General features: G+C 47.1%; 1 protein-coding gene across 1 annotated transcript in view; it reads right to left on the bottom strand.

Annotated features, from left to right (window-relative positions):
- The window catches only part of LOC141509340 (uncharacterized), a 28,961-nt gene extending 4,007 nt beyond the window's left edge, over window positions 1-24,954 (bottom strand). Inside the window, 7 exon segments of the mRNA XM_074218804.1 lie at window positions 2-1,281; window positions 6,802-6,915; window positions 14,493-14,619; window positions 17,472-17,566; window positions 21,036-21,128; window positions 22,978-23,417; window positions 24,889-24,954. Coding sequence (XP_074074905.1) covers window positions 2-1,281; window positions 6,802-6,915; window positions 14,493-14,619; window positions 17,472-17,566; window positions 21,036-21,128; window positions 22,978-23,284 — 2,016 coding nt within the window. The 5' untranslated portion in view covers window positions 23,285-23,417; window positions 24,889-24,954.
- Window positions 24,955-25,420: the final 466 nt, after the last annotated feature.

Here is a 25,420-nt window from a genome sequence, read left to right as displayed (position 1 = left end):
TTTCCCCAGTATGAGTTTTCTGATGTTGAGCAAGGATTGAGTAATACTTAAAGATTTTCCCACATTCATTGCATTCATAGGATTTCCCTCCAGTTTTAATTCTCTGATTTTCAGGAAGGGATGAGCTTTGGCCAAAGGTTTTCCTCAGTTCTTCAATTTCTTGGCATTTTTCTCCAGTGTGAACTTTCTGGTGTTGGGTAAGGCAGGTACTCCGAATAAAGGCTTTCCCACATTCAGTACATTCATAGGGTTTTTCTCCAGTATGAGTTTTCCGATGCTGATTAAGAGCTGAATAGAAATGGAAGCCTTTCCCACATTCTTGGCATTCATAGGGTTTCTCTTCTGTATGTATTTTCAGATGTTGCGTAAGTGCTGAGCAGTATCTGAAGGCTTTTCCACATTCCGGACATTCAAAGGGTTTCTCTCCAGTATGAATTCTCTGATGTTCAATAATATATGTGCTCCGACTGAAGGTTTTCCCACATTCCCTACATTCATAGGGCTTTTCTCCAGTATGTGTTTGCTTATGTTGAGTGAGTGATGCATGGTAACTGAAGGCTTTACCACATTCATTGCATTTATATGGTTTCTCTCCAGTGTGAGTCCTCTGATGGTAATAAAGGGATGAATTCTGGCTGAAGGCTTTTCCACATTCATTACATTCATAGGGCTTCTCTCCAGTGTGAGTTCTTTGATGCTGGGTAAGGCACGTGCTGTGGCTGAAGGATTTTCCACATTCATTACATTCATAGGGTTTCTCTCCAGTGTGAATCCGAAGGTGTCGAATAAGGGCTGAGCAGTAACTAAAGGATTTCTCACATTCGTGACACTTATATGGTTTCTCTATGTTATGAATGATCCGATGCCGAATAAGGGTCGAACTGTCGCTAAACGTCTTCCCACATTCACTGCATATATAGGGCTTTTCTCCAGTGTGGATCCTCTGATGTACAGTAAGACATGTGCTTTGGCTGAAGGTCTTCCCACATTCACCACATACATAGGGCTTCTCTCCAGTGTGAATTCTCTGATGTCGCATAAGTGCAGACAGGTAAATAAAGGCTTTTCTGCATTCACTGCATTCATAGGGTTTCTCCTGGTTTCTTCTTTTATTTTTTCTCTTCAACCTGCCACCACACTGAATAGCTACACTTATCTTGGAAATCAAGGGACCAGCCCTTGTGGATTTTTCCATTATTGGCCCCCAAAGGGACCCTTTCTCAGAAGTGCCTTGTTTCAAAGAAGATGACTTTGCCTGATTCTCAGATTGTGTGTCATGGTCTGAAAGAAATGAAAAACAGAAACATTCTCTTTTCCTTGTGCTGAGAGAAAAGAAATAACAATAGAAATAAAGCTGAAAATACTGTCTAGGAGGAATCTTTTAGAGATGTCAAATGTAGCCCTGCATTTTGGGGAAAGATGGGAAAAGCGCAATAAAGATAATTAGCAGAAAGAAGTAAAAGGAATGCTCATCCAAACCATGAAAAGAGTCTAGCCAGGAGAATGTGACAAGTCATAGATTGGGGACCAAGAGTTGGAAGGGACTTCAGAGGCCTCTTCATTTTACAGGTGAGGAAACGGACCAAGGGAAGTTCAGTGACTTACCCAAGGCCACAAAGGCACTCTTAGGGGATCACTAAAACTAGATTGAGAAACTATGGATCAGTATTGGAATTTCACTTTAATTCTCACCACTCCTTCTATAATCCATTATGCTAATCCATTTACCATTGCTCTGTAGGCCTTCATTTGACTAAACACTGGGACTCTGTCCTGGCTCAACAGACATACAATAAAGGGCCTCCTGGATAAGGCAGAGATTTCCAGTTTCAGGGTCTCTTGTTAGGAATGTCTCATAGGAGCTGTCCTGATCACCTATCTACTCTCTGGCTTTCAGTTCCTATGAATTTCTTGTTCCAGACAGTGGATCAGTCCTAAAGATTCCCAACTTAAGATTCCTTTCTGTCATACCTGCTACTGTCCAGTCAACTGGATAAAGAGAGTGCAATCATAAATTCTGGCAACATTTTCAATGGATTAACAAGAGAAATCTGCTTTAACCCTTAGTTAGCTAGAAATTTAAATCAGGCCAGAATGGTGAATTACCCCACCCAATCCCATATTTTAGCAAATGGTATTTTTATGGCTCTTCACCATTCATGAATTGGTTATTCAGCTTAGGAATGATCTTTTCTCTTTATTTCATTTCCTTCTTGTCTTTGATCATGTCAGAAATTTAATTTTAGCAACTGCTATAGTTTTTCTTCTTTCTTCCTTTAAACCTATCCACAAAATTGCCAATTTTATAAACTTTCATGTCAACTATGTTTCTAAAAAGTATTTGAAGAGCAGCTAGGTGGCACAAGGGATAGAGCACCAGCCCTGGAGTCAGAAGTACCTGAGTTCAAATCCTGCCTCACACACTTAATAATTACCTAGCTGTGTGGCCTTGGGCAAGCCACTTAACCCCCTTGCCTTGCAAAAAAAAAAAAAACCTAAAAAAAGATAGGAAAAAAATATTTGAACTACTGTTACATGTAGTTGGAAAAACAAATAAAATTTTAAAAAAAGAATTTGACTACAAAAATTTGACTAAAATCAGTCAACACTGTGGCGGTATCTATAGAAAATTAGTCAGTGGATATAAAAGTGCTCATTCATTTTATTGATTTTTTAGAAAAGTATTACAGACAGTTGTATCCACTGATGAATTTGAGTCCACACACACAGACACACACACACACACACACAGACACACACAAAGATATTAGTACTCTCTTGAAGTGAAATATGGAATAGTAAAAAGAAAGGAACCAACAAATGGAGAATGGTGATCATTTCTATGCTTAGTGAGATGTTTTTAAAAAATAATATTTCGGGGCAGCTAGGTGGCACAGTAGATAGAGCACTGGCCCTGGAGTCAGGAGTACCTGGGTTCAAATCTGGTCTCAGACACTTAATAATTACCTAGCTGTGTGGCCTTGGGCAAGTCACTTAACCCCATTTGCCTTGCAAAAAAAATAATATTTCATAGACCCACATCTCACACCCTATATCAAACTAAGATCAAAATGGGCACAGGATTTAGACATAAAGTGTTACACCATAGACCAATTAACAGACCAAGAAATACGTTATTTGTCAGATCTATGGAAATGGAAGAAATTTATGATCAAACAAGAAATAGAGTACATTATAAATTGCAAAATGGATGACTTTGACTATATTAAATTTAAAAGTTATATACTAATACAACCCCAATGCTGCAAAAATTAGAGGTAAAACAGAAAGCTGGGAAATAATTTTCACAGTTAGGGGTTCTGATAAAGATCTCATTTCTAAAATATACAGAGAACTCAAATTTATAAAGTCACAAGTCATTCACCAATTGATAAATGGTCAAAAGATATGAACAGATTTTTTTCAAATGAAGAAATTAAAGCTATATAAAATCATATGAAAAAATGTTCCAAATCATTACTGATTAGAGAAAAATACAAATTAAAACTATGAGGGTCCACCTCACACCTATCAGATTGGCTAAAATGACAAAAAGAAAAATCAATCAATGCTGGAGAGGTTGTGGGAGGATTGAGACATTAATGCATTATTAGTGGCATTGTAAACTGATCCTAACTTTCTGGAGAACAAAATGGAACTATGTCCAAAGAGCAATAAAACTGATCATACTCTGACTCAGCAATTCTAATCCTAGGCCTATATCCAAAAGAAATCATAAAATTTGGGAAAGGTCCCACGTGTTCCAAAATATTCATAGCAGCTCTTTTTGTAGTGGAAAGGAACTGGAAATTGAGGGAATGCCCATCAATTGGGGAATGACTGAACAAATTGTGGTATATGAATATTATGGAAGACTATTGTTCTATAAGAAATCATGAATGATTGGACTCTAGAGAAGCATGGAAAGAATTACAGGAACTGATGCTGAGTGAAGGGAGCAGAACCAAGAGAACACTGTACACATTAACAACAACATTGTGATTTGATCAGCCTTTATGGATGCTGCTCCTTCCCAGCAGTTCAGAGCTAAGACAACCCTGGGAGCTATGGACAATGCTACCCCATCCAGAGGAAGGAAAAAAAAACACAAAGAAACCCCTACAGAATCTGTCTGAACACTATATTCACTTTTTAAAAATTTCTTTTATGTATTTGTTTCCTATCTCATAGATTTCTTTCTTTTCCCTTAATCCTAATTCCTCATACAGAAAATGACTAATCTGTAAACAATGTTAAATATAAATGTGTATTATACAATATTCACCTAATTGTTCACTTCTAAAGGGAGAGGGATGAAAAGGGAGGGTGAAAGGAAATCATGTAACTTAAAAATATGCATATGGATTAATGTTGAAAAACTTTCATAACTTGTAATTAGAAAAATAAAATAAACTAGCAATTGAAAACATTAAATAAAAAACCTCAGTGTGGAAAAAAACACTAGTTGTGTAATTTTGGGCAATCACTTAAAAAATAATGTGCCAAATTAATAATTTCATTGTCTTCTTTAAAATATTCCTCTCCACATCATTAAAGTGTAGCCCTCCTCTATCCCAGTTTCAGTCAATTCTGTACCTTTCGATCAGATACCACATACACAGCAGGTGCCTTTCTGTGAAAGATCAGCCCATATTCAGTATAGTTTCTTTGACTATTCTAATAGATTAAATGTAGGTTATGATAGACTTTACCAAAATAATATTAAAGTTATGATGGTGCTTGGGTCTTGTTTTAAAGTGTGCATGAGAAGGGCAAGGGACAATAAAGAGTTTTTGTTGTTCAGTCATTTTTCAGTGCTATCTGACTCTTCATGACCTTATTTAGGATTTTCTTGGCAAAGACATGGAGCATTTTGCCATTTTCTTCTCCAGTTCATTTTATAGATGAGGAAACTGAGGCAAAGATGGTGAAGTGACTTGCCCAGGGTCTGAGCCCAGATCTGAACTTAGGAGGATAAAGCTTCCTGATTCTAGACTCAGCCCTCTATCTTCTGTGCCACTCCAGTATCTTCATCTTTGTATATGTAATTATGAAAGACTAAAGCAGCATCATTGGCTGGGTGAGAAGGCAGGGCAGGGCTGTGGAGCAGCAGAAATTCAGTAGAGCTGGCTTTGGACTTAGGAGATTTGGGTTCAAATCTCAACTTTCCTATCAACGGTCTTTGTGACCATGTGCAGGTCACTTCCTCTCCAGGGCCTTATTTTCCTCATCTGTAAAATGAGGAGGCAGGTTAGATTGATCCCTGAGGAAAGTGCTGAGACTACTTGCCATTCCCCAAAGTTGGCTCATCCCAGCTAAATCCAGAGAGGCCCATGCCAGAAAGGCTGGGCTCCGGATGTCAAAAGTTTGTGGAGCTGGAGGATAGTGATCAGAATCAATGGGGACAGTTCCCACAACTAGGAGTCCTTCAGGTAGAGGAGCCCAAGGCTCGTTCTCCTAGGTACTGGTATACTGCCTGGCATCCTTGTCAACTGGTGTCTAATAATCAGACATATCAACCAATCAGCATACATTTATTAAGCGGTTACTATGTGCTAGACTGAGGGAGAACAGTTCAAAAAATGCATCAGCCCCCAGAAACAGAGTTTTTGTTCTGAATAGGGGATGGGGCAGAGACAGCTGTAGAGGAGAAAGGTAAGCAAAGGTAGCAGGATTAAGAATAAAGAGGAATGTCAAGCAGGTAGCCATGACTTTGGGCAGCAAGGACACAGGCAGCAGCTGGGAGGGATCAGGAAAGGCTGCCAGGAGATGCCATGGGGTCTGCAGCAGCCAGGGAAGCCTTCCCAGAGGGGCCCAAGCTGTGATGGACGAGTACATCAGTAAGGCAGAGAGGAGAACACTCTTTTTCTGGCATCTGCATAACTGGAGGAGGGGTCCTCCACTGGGATCTGTGAGTTCCTTGCCAGAGAATTGAGGACACACAAAGGGAGAAGACCAGAAGATATAGGTTAGGGGAACAGCAAGCAGGCTAAGGGAGGGCGGAGAATGGGAGATGAGGCCAGACTTAAAGAGGATCCTGGGGCGGTCAAAGGGAGCCACGGGAGGGCTCTGAGTATGTAATCAATATGACCAGAGTGGGCCTTTAGCAGAGTGAATTTGTTGCTCGCCACTCGAGGTCCCCTTGGGCCCATCTCACTGGGGTGTCTGAGTGGTCCATGATCACCGGTGCCTCTGGGAGGGTCTGTGGTTCTGGGAAGGCTCTGTGGGGGAGGGGTGGGTTGCCCAAAGATCAGCCTCCACTGGGCTAAGGAGGCTCCTCACCAGCATGGTCTCTGAGTGATGAGGAATTTTCCAGTCACAGCAAGTCTCAAAAGTTATTGGCCAAGTTATGAGGGGGTGGTGATCAATGAGGGAAGAGCCTACCCCTACCCCACAAGCTGTGAACGCTTCAAGTACAGAAGTAGATGCAAGGGACTGCAGGGGATGCAACAAAGTTGGGAATAGGAAAGCCAAGACATACACAGAGGTCAGAGGGCTAGCCATTAGAAATGAAGAAGCACACAGGAAAGCAAAAAGAAGTAGGGTCAGTTCAGGAAGCCAGAAGCCAAGCAAACATTAGACGCCATTGACCTCTTAAGAAAACATTGAAACTGAAGAGGAGAACAGAAGTGATTTCAGGATCACGGTAGGATTGGGGGTTGGGGAGGGTAGAGGGAAGGGGATGTCTTACAGGGGGGAGATGATTCACTGATGGCTCCCTAGTTAATATTTCCAAAGGAGCCCTGGCACTCCCTAACTAGTTGGCTTCCAAGAATGTGCCACCTGGTTATCTCCACTCACCTGGACAGGTGCCTTTTAGTACCTTTGTCTTGGCAGTTCCCTGTAGATCCAGTATCCATGGCTCTTTCTTTTGTTCCAAATGATAGATGACATTAGGTTCAGACACCACAAGTCCTGCTCATGGGAAAAGAGACCCCCATTACTTGTCAGGAAGCTTGTTTCTCTAAGATTGTACCAGCCCTGTTAAAGTGAGGGGGGGCTTCTGTTCCACACAGGAGTTCTTGGAAAGGTTTCTTCATTTCTCAGGGTATTTCAGAACATGTGACCTGCCTTGGCCATGGCTAAGTTCCAATAGCCCAGGTGCCCCCAGACATGCTCATGGAACACCTCTAGCTCACGAGCCTGCCTGAGGATCTGGGAAAGAAGAGTTCCTAACCTAGTACTTAGAGAGAAGGAAGGAAGGCTACCAACTGACTGGGGCTGGGGGATGTCTTCAGAAAAACAAGCTTACCAAAACGTAACTGGGATTACCAAAAGATGGGTGGATTTGTCTCTTGAAGCAAGAATATCATGTACTTAAGAAGCTGGATCCCAAGGAGGTGAGCAGTGAGGTTATGAAGGGCCACTCTACTGAGCATAGATCCTACCAGGAAAAAAAAATGAACCTTTAATGGAATGGAGGGCATCCAAGCATCCCTAACCAAAAAGAGCAGAGCTGAAGAGGAACAGGGAAATATTGACACACGAGTCCAGAGAAACCGGGGTGGGGGGTAAATATAACAGAAACTAGGAGCTACAGGAACATGCAATACTAACATTCTAATAGGAGGAGAAGAAACATGTCCTTGAGAAACTTAATGTTTTCAAAGGTAAGAAAAACAAAGGAATTGATTCTCTTGTGTTTTAAGAAGGAAAATAGAAGGGAGGGTAAAAGGAATACACTGGCATAGAAAGGAGGAAAAGGGGGGTAGAACAGGCTATTTTTCATAATTGGAATTGTGAGGAAAGTATACAATAGATGGAGAAAGGGGTGGGTGGAATGAGCATTAGATGATCTGAGGTGGACAAGGAGTAATCTGGTGTAGAAATACATCAGAGTCAACAGGGAAACAACTAGGAAGAGGGGCAGGGGAGTTAAGAGATTCTCAGTCAAGGCTAGGTCTAAATAACACTTTATTATGAAAATTGTAGGGGGAAAAATCTACAAAGTACATAGTAAAGTGACTCCTGGGAACTGATGCTATAGTCAATCTGGGCCAGACTATGCATCCTGTAATCCAACCTTATTTTGAAAAGTTTTTATGGAAACAATAGACAACCTATTTTGATTTGCCATTTTAGTGAGAGCTCTGTAGTAGTTCGTCTTCCTTTACTAAAGCATCTAGCAAACCCACAGGCAGCCGCATAAAATCACCCTGGGTCACATTTTGGATAGCCCTGCTGTAATTTATGACAAGAAAAGATGTTCATCTTGCTTAGAACAAACCTGACCAGGGAAGGTTCCTACATGCTGGCTAGCCCATTAAGCAGGCAAGGAAGCATTCTTCCCACTGCTGATAGAAATGCATGCTTCCCTCCCCCCCCCCCCCCCCCCAGGATGGAGAGGAAAACCTTCCCAATAGATAAATAGATGAACAAAAAATGAAGCCACACTTCCCATAGGGAAGTAAGACTTCTATAGCTGGCTAAGATACAGGGAAAATAATGATGTCTTTCTGTAGATGAAGGTCAGGCACCAAGAAAGGGAAGTTCTTTTGGTGAGTTCTGAGGGAAGCTTTGGCTGTCATAAATTCAAAAGCTGCAGAGTATTTGAAAGCACACCAGAGAACCTGGGATCTAATTAAACTAGCTTTATTCTGAGCAATTCTCTCTCTCTCTCTCTCTCTCTCTCTCTCTCTCTCTCTCTCTGTCTCTCTGTCTCTGTCTCTCTGTCTCTCTCTCCCTACCTCCTTCCCTCTCTCTCCAGAGTTTCTTGAGAAGTGGCAGGGTTCATTGGAGTTCAGTCAAGGGCTTGCCCAGTGGTCTAATTTTTGGGTCTCCTGCCTTGGAGCTGCTGTCCTCTGGTTCAAGGTTGGCCTGGCTTTAGGCATATCTACCCCCCCCCCCCCCAGTGAGTCAGAGACCTTTATTTCATTGCCTCTTTCAACTGCTTCCCAAGATCAATGGTTGGGGGAGCAGGATAACTGGAAGTTTGCCTGATGTCACTTCCCAAGGATGCTTGGATGGGGGGGTCTTCCAGGTAGTGGTAGCACACTCCTATGATCCCCAGGGCTGGTGGATCTTGAGCCTAGAAGACCCTTTTCTGAGCTGCAGTGGGTTAAGCTGATCCATGATTCCATTTCATCAGCCATCAATATGGTGAGCCCCCTGGGAGCTAGGAGGCCACTAGGCTAGGAAGGAGCAAACCTGCTCAGGTCAGAAATGGAGCTGGTCAAATCTCAGCAGTGAGATCAGGCCCAGGTGGAGCCCCTCAGCTGGGTAAAATAGAGGCTTGATGCTTGTCTTTTGGTTTCCCCAACTGTCATTATCTAAGTTTAATGGCCCACAGATCAATGTTGATGGAGCAGTGAGGATGTTTTACCTGAGAACCTTGATCCAAAGATGCTGTGTTTCTTCCAGCCTACTAAGAATGACTTCACAGAGAGGAGAACCCGATGTACTGCAAATCTACAGACATGGGGTATACTGGTAGAAGGTCACTTGGAGAGTCCCCTTCTCTAAACTGTTCAATATTAGACGGGGAACCATAGACAATGAACAGTAGTACAAAACTTAAGTGTTTGGAACAGGGATTGTCTCTTATGGGCATGAATTGGGAAACAGTCTTCCCTGGAAGGGCCAATGGGCAGCCCCTGGGGTGAGGAAGGGGGCCTGATGACATTTGAGTATTATCTCAGTGGGCAGCTAGTATTATAACCTGGACTGGAAAGTGGAGAAGAAGACCCTTCCCTTGCATCTGAGCTCAGTCTTGATCCTCATTCCTCTCCAGGCGCTACTCCTGACTTTGGACTTTCTCTACCAGTCCTTGAGGCCAGAGATCCTCCTCTCTTCCCTTCCCATCCCCCATCCCATCTTCAGCTTCCTTTTAAGTGTTGTGTTTCCCCATTAGTTAGCAAGCTCCTAAGGGGCGGCTAGGTGGCACAGTAGATAGAGCACTGGCCCTGGAGTCAGGAGGATCTGAGTTCAAATCAGGCCTCAGACACTTAATAATTACCTAGCTGTGTGGCCTTGGGCAAGTCACTTAACCCCATTTGCCTTGCAAAAAACCTTAAAAAAATTGGTTCAGTAAGCAAGCTCCTTGAGGACTGGGCCTGTCCTTATATTTATATTCTCATTGTTTAGCACAGTGCTTATAGACTGACTTTCAATCAATTCTACTCCAGAGATAAAACTAGCTGGGCCCTTTTGTGTATGAGTAGATGCCTCTTGTGACAGAAGGCTCTAGGGAAAGGAGGGGCTGGATGGTGAGGGAGGATCAGAGGAGAGAAGGGTAGAAAAGCCCTTGGAAATGGTACAGTGACAAACAAATGTGGAATATCACATGTAGAGGTGAGGAGAGAAGAGTCATCATGGCAGGTAGTGAGGATGGAAAACAGAAAAGGGAACTCTTTCCCTGGAAGCAGGACTGAAGGATATTCAGTGTCTTGGTCAAGGGCACTCACCAAATAAAACTCCTTTCCCTTCTCCCCAGATTAGCTACAGAGATCTTATTTAACAGCAACAATAACTCATTTACTACCAGAAGCCTGAGTTTCTTAAGTTCCAAGAAGTGAGGGAGGTCAGTGCAAGGCAAGGTCTCATTTTTGAAGTCCCACCGAAGATGGGAGTTAGAACCTGAGTCTCTTCAGAGAGCCCTAGGGTTTCTATCTTTATGGCAGATTAGAATTTGGAGACTAAAGACCTCTCATCCTTTGGGTTCAGAGACCATTAATTGATGGGTTGATTTCCCATCTGTGCTGAAGGAAAGACAGATGAAACTATCCTTAAGGGACACTCGATGAGATTGAAGGGGTGACCATAAGGAATAGTGGGTTTCCCGTTTCTTTAGGATCCTATCAAATTCCTATCCAGATACCTATCAGTCAGCCATGAGAAATATCCTTTTCTTGGGAGCCACATCTAGATGGAGCTCAACACACCCCAAATCAGTGCCTCTAGTCTCTGCCCTGAGGGAGAGGGTTGGGAGCAGGATTAATACACTGAATTCGTTTTTAAGAGGCTGGTTTTGACCCAGGAAAAAAAGCCTGTCCCCAGAAAAAGGAGTGTTTCCCTACAGGCAAGTGTGGAGGGCAAGGAAAGAGGGTATTTGTGATAGAGGGGAAAAGACAGACAAGGTGGTAAGACTCAGGCCCTATAGACAAGGGCTATCCAATGTTGTTGCTGTTGTTGCTGTTTGTCTTTGTTCTGGAAGACCATGACATCAGGGAGGTGATGCCATACAAGCGAGTTGGCTTTGAGTGAGGGGGGATGTGTAAAGTCACCAGCCTTACTTTCGGTGATGCCATACAAGCGAGTTGGCTTTGAGTGAGGGGGAATGTGTAAAGTCACCAGCCTTACTTTCGGTGATGCCATACAAGCGAGTTGGATTTGAGTGAGGGGGGATGTGTAAAGTCACCAGCCTTACTTTCTTCTCCAGAGTCATCTGGGTCCAAGGATCAGATAGGAAAGAAGACAACCAGAGATGACCCTGGATGTGAGGCAATCAGGGTTCAGTGACTTGCCCAGCTATCATGTGTCTGAGGCCGCATTTGAACTCAGGTCCTCCTGATTCCAGGGCTGGTGCTCTGTCCACTCTGCCACCACGCTGTCCTCCAACCATTTAGAACCCCAACGCAATCCCCACTCAGCAAGTCACCTGACCTCTCCAGACAGGGTGGGCTTTGGAGAGCTCTCACCATTAGCATCAAGCCCTTTGGCTTTGGCCCCTCCTCCACACCAATCGCAGTTCCTCTTGCCCCAACCAAGAATCTCTTCTCAGTCCCCTTCTTCATCACCCACTCAAGCCTCTCCTCCACCCTGGCTGCTCTCCTCTGGTGCCTATAAGAGAAGGAGCTGAGGTCTCCCTGAGGGAGACGGGAAGGAGGCAACTTGGGTCCTGCAGGTCAAACCACTATCATCACCTGGACCAGACCCTGACAGACACATTCCAGAACCCTTAACCCAAGAACCCTGGGAATAGTAGAGCTGCCCAAACCACTGACTCTGCTTCCATTCCAGCCCCAGAGCCTTGGGAGGGACAGACCCCTCCAAACATCAGCATTGTCTCCACCTGCCCTCACAACCATCCCCTGGGGAAGGGGGCAGCCATTCCCACCAACTGCCCACCAACTGCCCCTCCTAGGACAAGAGGTGGGTTCAACCTAGCAGAAGTAGGGAGGAATCTTGAAGGGGACATAAGGAGATCGAGATCACTACCTCAACCATCATCTCCGGGAAGACCCTGGTGGAGCCGGTCCAAGGTTTTGAAGCCAAGGGAGCCCAGCATCCGCTGCCATCCACCTGAGAAGTGGCCCCTGGGGAAAGGCAGGGGCCCCCGCAGAGGCCACAGTGACTCCCAAGGACCCACAAGGGAATGGTCGGGGCCCTGACAAATGGCTCAACATCAGAAACAGATTTGGTTTAATCCCAATCTGTTTTACCCCCACCCCTAAGAAGCACGAGACCTTTTCATCTGACTTGTAGCTGAAACCTTCCCCATGCTGTCTCTCCAGTCTGAATGTGAGCGCCTAGAGGGTGGGGACTGTCTTATCTTCTTATTTGGAGTTCTGCATCTAGTAAATGATTGATAAATGATTCATTTATTTATTCCCTCATTCATTCATTCATTCATTCATTCATTCATTCATTCATTCATTCAAGGGCCTGTTTTAAGACAGATTTCCTTTCTGGAATTAACAGGAGAGTCCCAAAAGTCTGGTCAGGGTCTGTGGGTATGGCTACTGTTTTCCTGGATACAGAGACAGTTATGTTCTAACTTTATCCCTATGTCCAGGAGGAAATGGAGGAGGATGATGTGGGTTCAAATTCTGATTCTAACACCAACTGCTACAATCAGTTACCAGCCAGTTTCTTGATTGGTAAAACAGGGAACACAGCCTATTTTGCTGCATGGTTGCGAGGACATTTTGTAAAGCCTCAAAGTGCTGTATACTTGAGTTCATTAGTTAAAGTAAATTGTCTGTGGCCCTTGGGAAGGTGGCCTAACCTGGAGTCCTTGGGGATCTTGGTCAGAGGCCTGGAGCCAGGGTCTGAGGCCCTCACTGCCTGAAGGAGGAGGAGGAAGGCTCCCTGCTGATGGTTCAGGAGGGAAAAGAGAACTGGGGTTTGCCAAGGGGAAATAGGGAGGGCAGCCCTCCTCCCTGTCCCCCCAAACATCAGTACTGTCTCCACCTGCCCTCACAACCATCCCCTGGGGAAGGTGGCAGTCATTCACACTAATGGTGGGAATGCACTCATCTACACTTTCAGTTCAGCTGGAAGAGTAAGAATGGAAAGTCGGAGGGGATGGAGTGGACTCGCCTACACTGGGAAGTGCTTTTCGTTTGTTCTGTGTCACAAGAGGATGGTTTGACAGCAACAAAGGTCAGTGGGGTCTCAGGTTCGAGGGCCCAGGGCATGGAAAGTGAAGGCCCCCTGGCACTCTCATGACCAGAGGGAGGGTTACACCTGGTAGAGGTGGGCCTTGAGGTCACTCATAACTCCACTGCAGGAAGATGCAGTGGGGGACACAACGGCTACCTTCAAGTATTTCAAGGCTTATCTGAAGTGGGCAAAGGAAGGCGGAACACTTCCACCTGCCCCCCCCCCCCCCCATGCACAGTAGTTTGGTGTACAGAAGCATCAACCTCTGTGTTCACTGTTCCATTTGGCCCCAAAGTTCAGGGGGCAGAAATAGTAATAATGTGTGAAAAGTACCAAGACTCAAATGCTGTCCCCTAGTGAAATGGCCTCTGCCCCCAGATGCTGGGGGTGCCTCTTGCTTAGGTCTTTGAGCAGGAGTCGACTGACCCCTTTTGGGGGACGTTGGAGAGGAGTCTCCTGCCCAGGGACAGACTGGCACAGGTGGTCATCTCCAACATTCTGGGATTCTGCCCCAAGGGAGGAAGCCCTAAGAACCTTGGGACCATGTGAACTCCCTACTGGCATCTGCCAGGCCCATGTTATGCCCTCGGAACAAGAGAATGGGAACTAGGTTGTATGTGCTGAGGAGCTCCTCACCCATGAGCCTGTGGTCTGTAGGGAAGAAGAGGACATGACCCCAAGCACTCTGCAGGGGTGGCCAGCCTGGGGCTCCAAAAGATAACTGGCACACTGGCAGAAGGAGAGGGACCCAGTCTATGCTGAAAAGGTTTTGTCACAGACCAGCCTCTGAAGAAGTGTAAGAAAACTTCCCATTCCTAACTCTACCGAGCCCAACAAGAGAACAATGTTCCCCAAAGCAGCCAGCGAGGTGGGGCAGTGGACAGAGCTCTGGGTTTGAAGCCAAGCAGACCATACCCAGTTGGGTATCTATCCCAGCCTCAGTTTCCTCATCTGTAAAATGGGAATAAACAGCACCTCCCTTCTAGAATTGTTGTGAGGAACAAATCAAATCATACACATAGAAAGCCCTTTGCAAATATACAAAAGAGTGGTTTTTAACTATCTTATCCCCAAACCTGAATACCAAACCAAGCTGAACGATTAGAGAATGACCATGGAGACAAAGATGGGAACCCAGCCTGGCCCCGTAACGCTCACCCTGTCCTTACCCAGGGAGACAAGATTGCTATAGTTTTCCAGCATCACGTCCCGGTACAGGTCCCTCTGTGCAGGGTCCAGCTGCCTCCACTCCTCCTGGCTGAAGTCCACAGCCACATCCTGGAATGTCACTGGCTCCTGAAAGACAAGAGACAGCCCTGTGGTATCCTCCACCGTCCTTCCCCCTCCCCACCCTGATCACCACCTTAGCAGTGAGCTGGTGATGATGCTCAAGATGGGTAAGAGATGAGCCTGGACATCTCCAAAATCTATGAAATTTTCTGATGGAACCAGTCCACGGGAATGATGCAGTGGTCATTCCAGGGGCAAGCCAGCTGAGGCAGGAATGCAGCTAGCAGGAACAGGCCAGGAAAAGCCCTGGCTGGACAGTCCCAGGAGTCCCCTTCCTTGCTTAGCATTTGAGGCTGATTCCAACCTCCCTTTGCAGCTTCTTCCCCCATGGGCCCATGGAGATCACCAGCAGCCCTTCCAGAGCTGGTCTCACCATCACCAGCTGAGGAACCCTCAGGCCAACATGTGTGAGTCACTGTGCCAGGAAATGGGGGCTCAAAGACAAAGAACTCAAGAGTCCCTGCCCTCAAAGATCTTACATTCTATTTCCCCTAGTAATACAAGGAAATGTGAAGAGAAGGATGGGTTAACAACCAAGGGAGTGGGGGAAGGAATTCCTAATTTGGAGACGAAGAGGTGGAATCTAACTGAATTATATTTGTCATGGCAGAAATGAGAAGGGAGTGGCTTCCAGGAACAGCAGGTGGCCTAGGCATGGGCATGGGCAATGGAATGCTGAGTTAGGGGAAGAGCCAGGAGATCAATGAGGCTGGAAGGCAGAGAATGTTAAAGGGGGGATGGGAAATAATTCCAGAAAGCCAGGAGGGAGCCAGAGCAAGGAGGGTTTTTGATGCCAAAGCAAGGAATCTATATTTGATCCCAGGGACAATGTGCTATGGTCACACTTGGATGAGCTGGAGAGGGGAGAGATCAGAGACAGGATGTGAGCGGAGGAGGAGGGGGAGCTGAGTACAGGAGATGACTAAGTGGAATCCACAAGCCTACAAAGGGCAGAGGAGAGTCAAAGATGGTGCCAAGGACAACGAAGAAGATGGCACCATACTCAATGGAAGCAGTAAGACTGGAAGAGGGGAAGATGATGAGATTCACAAGACACGATGAACATGAGGCAGGATAGCTAGGTGTAGGCCTCCAGATCTCAGAGAGTCACCTGTCCAGAGATGACACCTAAATCCATGGGAGCAGCTGAGATCTGCAAGGGAGGAGGAGAATGGCAGGACTGAGGAATGAAATAGCCTGGTACACTCTGGACTGCTACAGAAAGTCCAAGAAAGGAGCCTGGTGTAGAGAGCTGTTCTGAAGCCAGGAAGACCTGGGCTTGAGTCCAGTCTCTAACTTTTATTGCCATTACTACCCTGTCATGTAATTCCCTTGTGTTCTAGGGAAATTTAGGATTATGAAATGTGCAGAAGGTGGTGACCTACATTAGGAGAGCAAGAGTCCTTACCTGGGAGTCCCTGATATGGGGAAAATCCCAGGCACAGCCTTTATCTCCATCCTCAACATCCAAAGGAAGTTATATGTCCTAGGGAAGAAGGTCCAATAATCTAGTCCTCAAATATCTATTAGAATCTTATCTAACTGTGTAGGTTAGTTTTTTTTCCTGATATATCAATCAGTTCTAGAGTCTTCCATTTCTAGGTACCAGAACAGCATGGACAGACTTCAGCCCTGGAGAAGACAATAACCATTCACTGCAACCACAACACAAATTCTGACCCTTATCTTCTTCTGCCTCAACTACTGCAAGGGTCTCCTGGCCAGTCCCTGCCTCCAGGCTCTCTCCTGCCCACGGTTGCCAAAGGGACCCTAAAGCTTAGGGTCCCATTGCACCACCCTGCTCTAGTGGCTCCCATTGCATCTCAGGGAAAACACAAAATCTTGTGCATGGAGTCCTTCCCAATCTGGCCTTAATTTACTTTCCCCGATTTTGGACATGGTTCTTGTCCACATACTGTATATTCCCGTCAAACTGGCCTAATTACTAGAGTAGATACACAATATACTATCACCTAACTCTGGGCTTTTTTTCCTGTATTCAGCTGTCAAACACTCCTTCCTAAAATGCAAATCTGCCTAGGTCACTGCTCTCCTCCATTAACTCCAGTGACTCCCTATTGCCTCCAAGATCAAATATAAAATTCTCTGTTTGCCATTCAAAGCCCTTCAGAACTTCGTTCCCCTCCTGCCTTTCTAGTTGTCTTACATCATCCCCCCATATACCCTTTCCCTAATCCCCCTCAATCAGTACCTTCCCTCTGCCTGAATTTTCAATCTAACCTGTCTTTTTTGTGTGTAGTTGTTCATGTGTTCTCTCTCTCCTTCAATTAGACTGTAAGCTCCTTGAGGGCAAGGACTATTTTTGTCTTGGAATCCGAGGGCTGGCTCCCATGGAAAGCCTTTCCTGATCCCCCAGCAGAGCCTCAGCCTCCACACTTCTTTTACATTGACTTACCTCTGCACTGGCAGCTTCCTCCCCTACCCCCCCAGCCAAATGTAAGCTCATTGAGGGCAGGATCTGGCACACTGTGGGAGCTTATCGAAACCAGTCACTTGAGACTGACTAGTTGTGAGAACTTGGGCAAGTCACTTTACTGTGATTGTCTCACATCCAGGATCATCTCCAGTCTTCTCAATTCATATCTGACCTCAGGACCCAGATGGCTCTGGAGGAGACAATGAGGCTGGAGACAGCACAGCCCCCCTCACTCAAATCCAATTCATGTGCTTGAATGATGGTTTGTGAAGGCCAGTGTAGAGGAGGGTGATCTGAGGGGGGGTGGGGGTGGGGGAAGGCTGAGGACAAGGATGGCCCTCAAATCCCTGGCCTGGGTTGGGTCTGGTAAAGACGTTGAAAGTGAGGAGGGGGCCTGGGGAGAGAAGCAGCTGTGCCTCACCTGGGACCTGGAGGCCAGGAACTCAGCAGCCATCTCCTCCAACCCTTCCTCAGGATTCCACTCCTTGTGAAAGACGGGGTCCCGATACAGCAGATCTAGGACACAAGACAAGGACCAGGCATCAGGCCCCCCTATCTAGCCTCACCCCAGAGGGGAAGACAGGGCTAAGGGCCTTCTGGGGCCTTCCCACCCCAGCTCTGTCCCCCAGTGGTCATAGGCCAGAGAGTTGGTATCTGTCTAAAGGGCAAAGGAGCAGCTCTATGCCTCCCACTGGCAACATGTCTCCAGTCCAGGATTCACCTAGAACACAGCCATCACCTTCCTGCCATACCTGCACCGATCAGGACCCTGGAGAGTTGTAGGAACTGAGCAGGTCCACTGGATAAATCATCTCTGAGGATATTTGTCCTTCACTCTTGAAGGCTGTGACATCAAAGTGGTGATGCCTTGACAAGAATGTGAATTGGATTTGGGGGAGGAGGAGATGTGCTAAGTCGTCAGCCTCATTTTCTCCTCCAGAGTCATTTGGGTCCAGTGGCCAGATATGAATCAGGATGATGGGAAATGACCCTGGATATGTGGCAGTTAGGATTAAGTGACTTGCTCAGAGTCAGTGAGTGCTCAGTGAGTGCCAAGTGTCTGAGGCTGGATTTGAGCGTAGGTCTTCCTGACTCCAGAGCCGGTGCTCTATCATATTTATGCCACCACATTTATGAGGTCCTAGAGTCTACCTCCATCACGTCACTTACATGGGTTCCTTCCTCTCCATTCCAACTGCTACTGCTATACAATTTACAAGGATTTAGTATCATTCCAATTCTCCTCCATCCCCTTCATATGAATCTTAACTAAGTATTGGGGGGGCAGCAGTGGATAGAGCACTGGCCCTGAAGTCAGGAAGACAGGAAATCAAATCCAGACACTTGAGACTGACTAGTTGTGTGACCTTGGGTAAGTCACTTCACTCTGATTGCCTCACATCCAGGATCATCTTCAGTCTTCTCAATTCATATCTGACCTCAGGACCCAGATGGCTCCGGAGGAGACAATGAGGCTGGTGACAGCACAGTACCCCCTCACCCAAATGCAATTCATGTGCTTGTCATGGCATCATCTCCCCAATGCCATGGTCTTCATTGAGAACAAAGAACAAACATCATCATCATCAAATAAGTTTTGGACAATCAAGGATTTTTTCCAGATTGACTGAGATAACCAAGTGGTTTGCAATTTTCTTTTTAAGTTTCTTTTTTTATCTTATGTTAAGCCATCCATCCTTGCATTCCTGGTTTAAGTGCTCCATTTCATTTTGCCAGGAGGGCACAGAACTAGGACTGGGTTAGACACTGGAAGGCAAGCTCCCTGAGGGCAAGGGCTTTGCATTTTTGTCTTTGTATCTTCAGCATTTGACCACATCTGGGACATAGTAGGTGATAGAGGAAAGAGCAGAACAGGGAAACAATTCATGTCAAACAAGAATGTAAAGACAAGACTCAACAACTGACCCAAAGAGCAGTGAATCATAACAGTTCCAAAGGACTCGTGATGGAGAGTTGATAGACTAAGACAGACTTTTCTGTCTTTCTTTTTAGATACTCTTAATGTGGGAATTGGTTTTATGTGACTTACATATTTATGATAGACTTTGATTTTCTTGCCTTTCCAATGAGTGGTGGGGGGAGAGAATTTGGAACTGAAAAGAAAACTAAATAAAAAACAACAGCAAATCTGTACTCTCTCTGGTCCTGCTCTCTCCTTCTCCAAATGCTCTCCAGTCATTTCCACCTGGCTCACCCCCCAGCTAGCACCTCAATCTCAGAGTAAGGGACCAATGGGTTCATTGGATTTCCCCTTGTCTTTGCGCTCTCTCTCTCTCTCTCTCTCTCTCTCTCTCTCTCTCTCTCTCTCTCTCTCTCTCTCTCTCTGCAGTGTCCCATTCACCCTGAATCCTGGCAGGGTGGGTAAATTGAACTCCCTGCAAGCACAGGCCATTGTTCACCTTCCTTTGTGTTCCTTCAAGGGGTTTGACAGTCAGTGCTTAAAAGATGCTCATTTGACAAGACTATATTCTTTTTTTATTTTTAGGGTTTTTTTTTTTTGCAAGTCAATGGGGTTAAGTGGCTTGCCCAAGGCCACACAGCTAGGTAATTATTAAGTGTCTGAGGTCGGATTTGAACCCAGGTCCTCCTGACTCCAAGGCGGTGCTCTATCCACTGCGCCACCTAGCCGCCCCCGACAAGACTATATTCTAACCAAAGGATTGACCCTCTGTCTGGAGACATGCACTTGGTTCACACTTCTTTCCTTATACTTGGATGTACCTCTCTCTCTGTGTTTGATAAAATACTACCGTGTTGATTATTGTGATTATGGGTCCATTTTCAAAGTGGACCAATCACATCACAGGAGATGTCTTGACTTGTGTTTGAACTGAAGGGAGGCAGGGGTGCACAAACTGTCCGCCTCACTCTCTTCTGGTAATTGAAGTCCAGTGAGAGGACAGAAGTCAGGATAACTGATGATGGTCTGAGATGCAGTGGATAGTCTTGGAGTCTTCTATGGCTGACCAAGCTTTAAGAGTGCCATGGACCCTGCTTCAGCCACCTTCATGGCTGTTGGAACAAATTATTCTCATCTGCTGGGGGAATCTTCACACATAGGCATGTCCCTAACTCACCAAAGGGTTTGAGGCCCCATTAGTTATCCTCAACCTAGTTTAGTCAACCTGCCCAGACAGTCTGATCCGGGTGTGGACATTATGCATGCTACATCTTGGAGACACGGGTGAGAGTTGGGTGACAGGTAGATACCCAAGGTGGATGGAGCAACCCACCTACCAGAGGTACTAGACCTCCCTGGACTCCCTATATGCCCTACCACAATTTCCAAAAATGTATAGTAGTACACCTTAGGAGTCCCTTAGTGGATCACTTGAGCTTGGGAGTTCCGAGCTGCAGGCAGGGTAGATTATATTGGGGTCTGCAATAAGTCTGGCACCAGTAAAGTTAGCACCTGGAATTGGAGGTAGGAGAGAGAGAGAGAGAGAGAGAGAGAGAGAGAGAGAGAGAGAGAGAGAGAGAGAGAGTGTGTGTGTGTGTGTGTGTGTGTGTGTGTGAAGGGTGGGGAACTCCCAGGCTCCCTATGGAGTACAAGGCTGGCCTAGGATGGAAGTGGAGCTTATAAAATTTCTGTTTGGGATCAGCAGTAGGATTCCACCCATGAATGGCTACTGTACCTATAGCATGAATGATGAATGAGACAGAGAGAGCCAGTCTTTTAAAAAAATGGGAGAGGGAGGGGCATCTAGGTGGCACAGTGGATAGAGCACTGGCCCTGGAGTCAGGAGGATCTGAGTTCAAATCTAACCTCAGACACTTAATAATTTCCTAGCTACCTGACCTTGGGCAAGTCACATGACCCCATTGCCTTAAATAAATAAGTTTTTTTTTTTTTTTAATGGGAAGGAGCTTCGGTGGAAGGTGAAGTGCTAGCTTCCTACCACCTGAAGACTGGGTCCCGGTTAAAGGGATGAAGTGCAGGAGGACTGTCTGAGGGCCTCTTTACCTTCTCTGGGCTCTGGATCTGTTTGCAGGTCATCTGGTAGAGCCTGTGGACTCCTTCTCAGCACTGGACTTTTAAATGCATAAAATAAGTGACCTATCAAAGGATGAAAAGTGCCATGTTCATGGAGCTCTGGAAATTTATTCCTGGGTCTCTAAAGGGTTAAGAAGGCCTGGACTAGAGGCCCTCCCCAGGGACTCTCCCAACTCTAAGAATAAATGAGGCTAAAATTAAACTATAGCATGCCTTAGGCAGCTCTTCATTTAATGAAGGAAACTATTTCTGCTCCCCCTGATGACTCATGGGATAAATGAGGAATTAACTTTCTGATTCCTTGGAGACATTCCCTTTACTCTCAGAGAGTTCTGATGGCCTCAGAAAGGGATCACAGAACAAGGAGGTTGAGGAAGAACCTTGCAAACTGGAGAGGATCTGTAGAAGAAGAAGGACGGAGAAGGGCCAGTGGTTGGTAAAACTGGAGGACTTGTGGAGGGAATTAGGCCTCCTGAGCTTGGATAAAAAAAAATGGAAGGGCTAGGGAGAGCTACTCTAAGTGTGTGAAGGGCCAGTGGCTCAGGTAAAAGAGGGGCTAGCCCTCAGTTTTGAGCTGGGTACACAGCAGGTGCTTAATCAATGTTTGCTGATTGATAGGTCTTGTTCTGTTTGGGCCCCAGACGGCAGAATTAAGAGCAAAAAGGGCAGGGGTTATAGCAGGGACAGGGACTCTCCTGCTCTACTGGTCTGGCCACTGCCACAGCAACTGCAATAAATCTGGGATCTTTTAGGGGTGAATTAATAAGTTGCTTTGACCAAATATAGCCCTTGAATGATGGTTATTCAAGTGGCCCTTGGAAGAAAAAAGGTTCCCTACCGCTGGGTTACAGAAAGGAGGATCATACATAGTAAGATAAAAAACATGAGCACCCTCCCCAAGCAAAATGAGCCCTGGAGAAGATGGTGAGTTAGTGGCTCCTTGTGGGAAATCTTCATGCAAAGGTTGGACATTTGTTTGTGGAGGTTTTGCCAAAGGGATTTCAGGACAACTACATAGACACCCTCTCTTTTTTTCCAGTTTCTGCCAGCATATTATGAAATGCATTATGTAGCCTCAGTTTACTCATCTGTCCAATGGGGATAAAAGCACATGCCCCCCAGGGCTCCAGGAATCAGAAAATGTAAGCACAGGGGTGATCCAGAAAAAGCAAATTCACAAATTGAGGATTCAAAGCCAGGACAGGTCTAAACAGCCCATCTGTAACAACAGTGTTGGGGGGAATGTGCTCCCCAACTAGGCATCAGACATTATTAGTGTGACATTGAAGCCAAGAACCTGGGGTAGAGACCCCTCTGAGGGACTCCCTCACTGAGCCCACCCCATTTGGTTTTTTTTTTTCATTTATTTTTACTTATTTAAGGCAATGGGGTTAAGTGATTTGTCCAAGATCCCACAGCTATGCAATTATTAAGTGTCTGAGACTAGATCTGAACTCAGGTCCTCCTGACTGGAGGGTTGGTGCACTACACCACTTAGTTGCCCCTTGCCCACCCCATTTCAAAGCCAAGGAGAACATACTCCTCTCCCATGCTTTGACCATGGACACTCTCCCACCATATCCTCCCTTGGGCTGTTTTCTTTCTCTACCCCTAAACTCTTTCAGTTAAAGGCAGGCAATAGAACATAATGGATAGAGTAGGAGACGTGCAGTCAAGAAATCTTGACTCAGACACTTACTACTTGTGTGATGCAGGTAAGTGTTTGAGACAAGTCTCTGAGCCTCAGTTTCCAAATGTGCAAAATAGGATGATTATAATCATCTCTACCTCATATGGTTGTAGTAAAGTCCAATGAGATTTTGTACCCAAAACCCTCAGCCAACTTTAGAGTGGTCAAAGGTAATTGACAGAGTGTTCAAGAGGTGGGGTGGTTATCATTATGAAGCCTCACCTTCCTTCTCTAGCAGCTGGGATGGTGAGTCCTCCAGAATGAACACCTCCTCACTAGGCTCTAAATGCTGTAATTTCATCCACGTCTCCACATTTCCAAGCATGATGGTCAGGAACTGTTCTGCCCTTTCGTGTGGATCTCCAAGGTCATCAGTGAGTCCTTGGCAGAAGGCATCATAGTCAGTGTCAAAAGCCTCTCCCCCAGGGAGGAAGTCCTCGTCCCCGGGCATATCATCCATCACCCTCAAACTCAGGAGACCCGCTTGTTCCTGTGGACCCAAGACGTGGGAGTTCAGGGGGACGGCCATCCCCGATATCTGGGGTGGTGTCTCACTGGCTAGAAGTGGGGATCCAGGCCTCAGCACTCCACAGCGTCCGTCAGTGGAAGGGATCCGACAGCTACTTAATAAATACAGATGACCTGAGGATGTGGTCGAGACCCTGTAAAACAGAAAGCAGCACCTTGGATGGTGTGATCTCAGCTCAGTCCCCACAGATCTGGCTCCTGGAGCTGATGCACCTGCACAGTCATACTAGAAGACACACATGTGGGTGCTGGCCCATCATGCCATGCCTCCCCTCTGATCTACATGGTACACACACACACACACACACACACACACACACACACAGACTTGGTGTCTTCCCAGCCAGAAGGCTCCCAGCTCTGCTCAGTCCCACCCCAAGTCAGAGTCAGACCCCTTGGAAGACTTACTGTCCAGATACCCTTACTGTCGGACACCCCCCAAGACCTACAGCTCTCTGCTCAGTCCCAGCCCCACCCCCCACTGTCAGACCCTCTCCCTAGAAGACTCACAGCTGTGCTCAGCACACCCCACTGTTGGACCCCCCAGAAGGCTCATGTCTCTGCTCCCTCCCCCCCATAGTCAACCCCCCCCCCCAGGAGACCACAGCTCTGCTCGCCCCTCCCCCTCAAGGAAAAAAGAAGTGACCTGAGACAGGGAGAGCCACAGGAAGACTAAATCCTGCCCCACAGAGCCGGGCAGGAAGAGAGCAGGGCAGCGGGGCACGGCCCTCCTCCTGGGGAGGGGGCACACAGACAGCGGGCCCACCCGCCCGCGTCCCCAAGGACACACTTAAGGCGCCGGCTGCCTCGGGCCCCACTTGCCAGAAGCCTCCCCTAAGCCCGGCGCTGCCCGCGGCCGCTGGGCACCAAGCCCAGCTGTCACTGACGCCGCGGCTGACACGGACACTGACAGGAACACTGACACGGATACTGACAGGGAACCTGACAGGGAAACTGACAGGGAAACTGACAGGGAAACTGACGGGGACACTGACGGGGACACTGACAGGAACACTGATGGGGACACTGACGGGGACACTGACAGGAACACTGACACGGATACTGACAGGGAACCTGACAGGGAAACTGACACGGACACTGACAGGGAAACCGACGGGGACACTGACGGGAACACTGACGGGGACACTGACGGGGACACTGACGGGAACACTGACACGGATACTGACAGGAACACTGACACGGGCACTGACACGGACACTGACGGGAACACTGACACGGGCACTGACGCAGATACTGACAAGGAAACTGACAAGGAAACTGACAAGGAAACTGACAAGGAAACTGACGCGGACACTGACGCGGACAAGGACCTGCACTTGGCCGGGGGCCCCGCCTGGGACGGAGCAGGCCGGCGCCGGGGCCCGAAGCTTGGGGGCGGGGAGGGGGAGGGGGCCGGGAGGGGGAGGCCAGGCGAGGCGTGGTGGCCGCGGCATGACAACAGGTGACGTCAGCGGCAGGGCGGGGCCACCGCTGCCCCCAGAGAGAAAGGGGTAGGAGGGAGGGCAGGGGCAGGGGACGGGGGCGGGAAAGGGGCAGACCCCCCCCCCCCAGCTCGGCCGCCTGGGTCCCGGGGGTCGCAGTCACCTGACGCCGCGGGTCCGAGCCGACAAAAGAGGACACAGCTCAGGTCGGTCCGAGGCTTTGCTTGCGCCTGCGCGGAAGGACTACCTGCGAGGCCCCCTCCCCCACGACTCTCGGAATCCATTTTCCCAGATGCCTCAGCGGCGGGAGCTTGGTCTGGTTGGGGAGAGTTTCCTGGGGAGAGACTCTTGGCAGCCCAAAGGATCCTGGGAATCGTAGTTCCTCCAGCTCTCCTGCGCGCCCCCGCCTTGCTCTGAGACGGTCCTCTTGACTTGGGACAGATGAAATAAGTGGGGAGAGGGTCGAGATGGGGGGGTTCGGGGGCGAAGGAGCTTGGGAGCCCCTCACGGCAGCTGTGGGTTTTTTTCTGAAGAGTCCTGGCCGGAGAGAATTTAGAAAACACATCCCGGGGCGGCTAGGTGGCGCAGGAGGACCTGAGTTCAAATCCAGCCTCAGACGCTTAATAATGACCTAGCTGTGTGGCCTTGGGCGAGCCACTGAACCCCACTGCCTTGCAAAAATCTAAACCAAAAAA

The sequence above is a fragment of the Macrotis lagotis genome, chromosome 1, assembly GCF_037893015.1.
Source record: "Macrotis lagotis isolate mMagLag1 chromosome 1, bilby.v1.9.chrom.fasta, whole genome shotgun sequence".
Taxonomy (NCBI): Eukaryota; Metazoa; Chordata; class Mammalia; order Peramelemorphia; family Peramelidae; genus Macrotis; species Macrotis lagotis.
The sequence above is the reverse complement of the archived record's forward strand: the minus strand, read 5'-3'. Positions and strand labels throughout refer to the sequence as shown.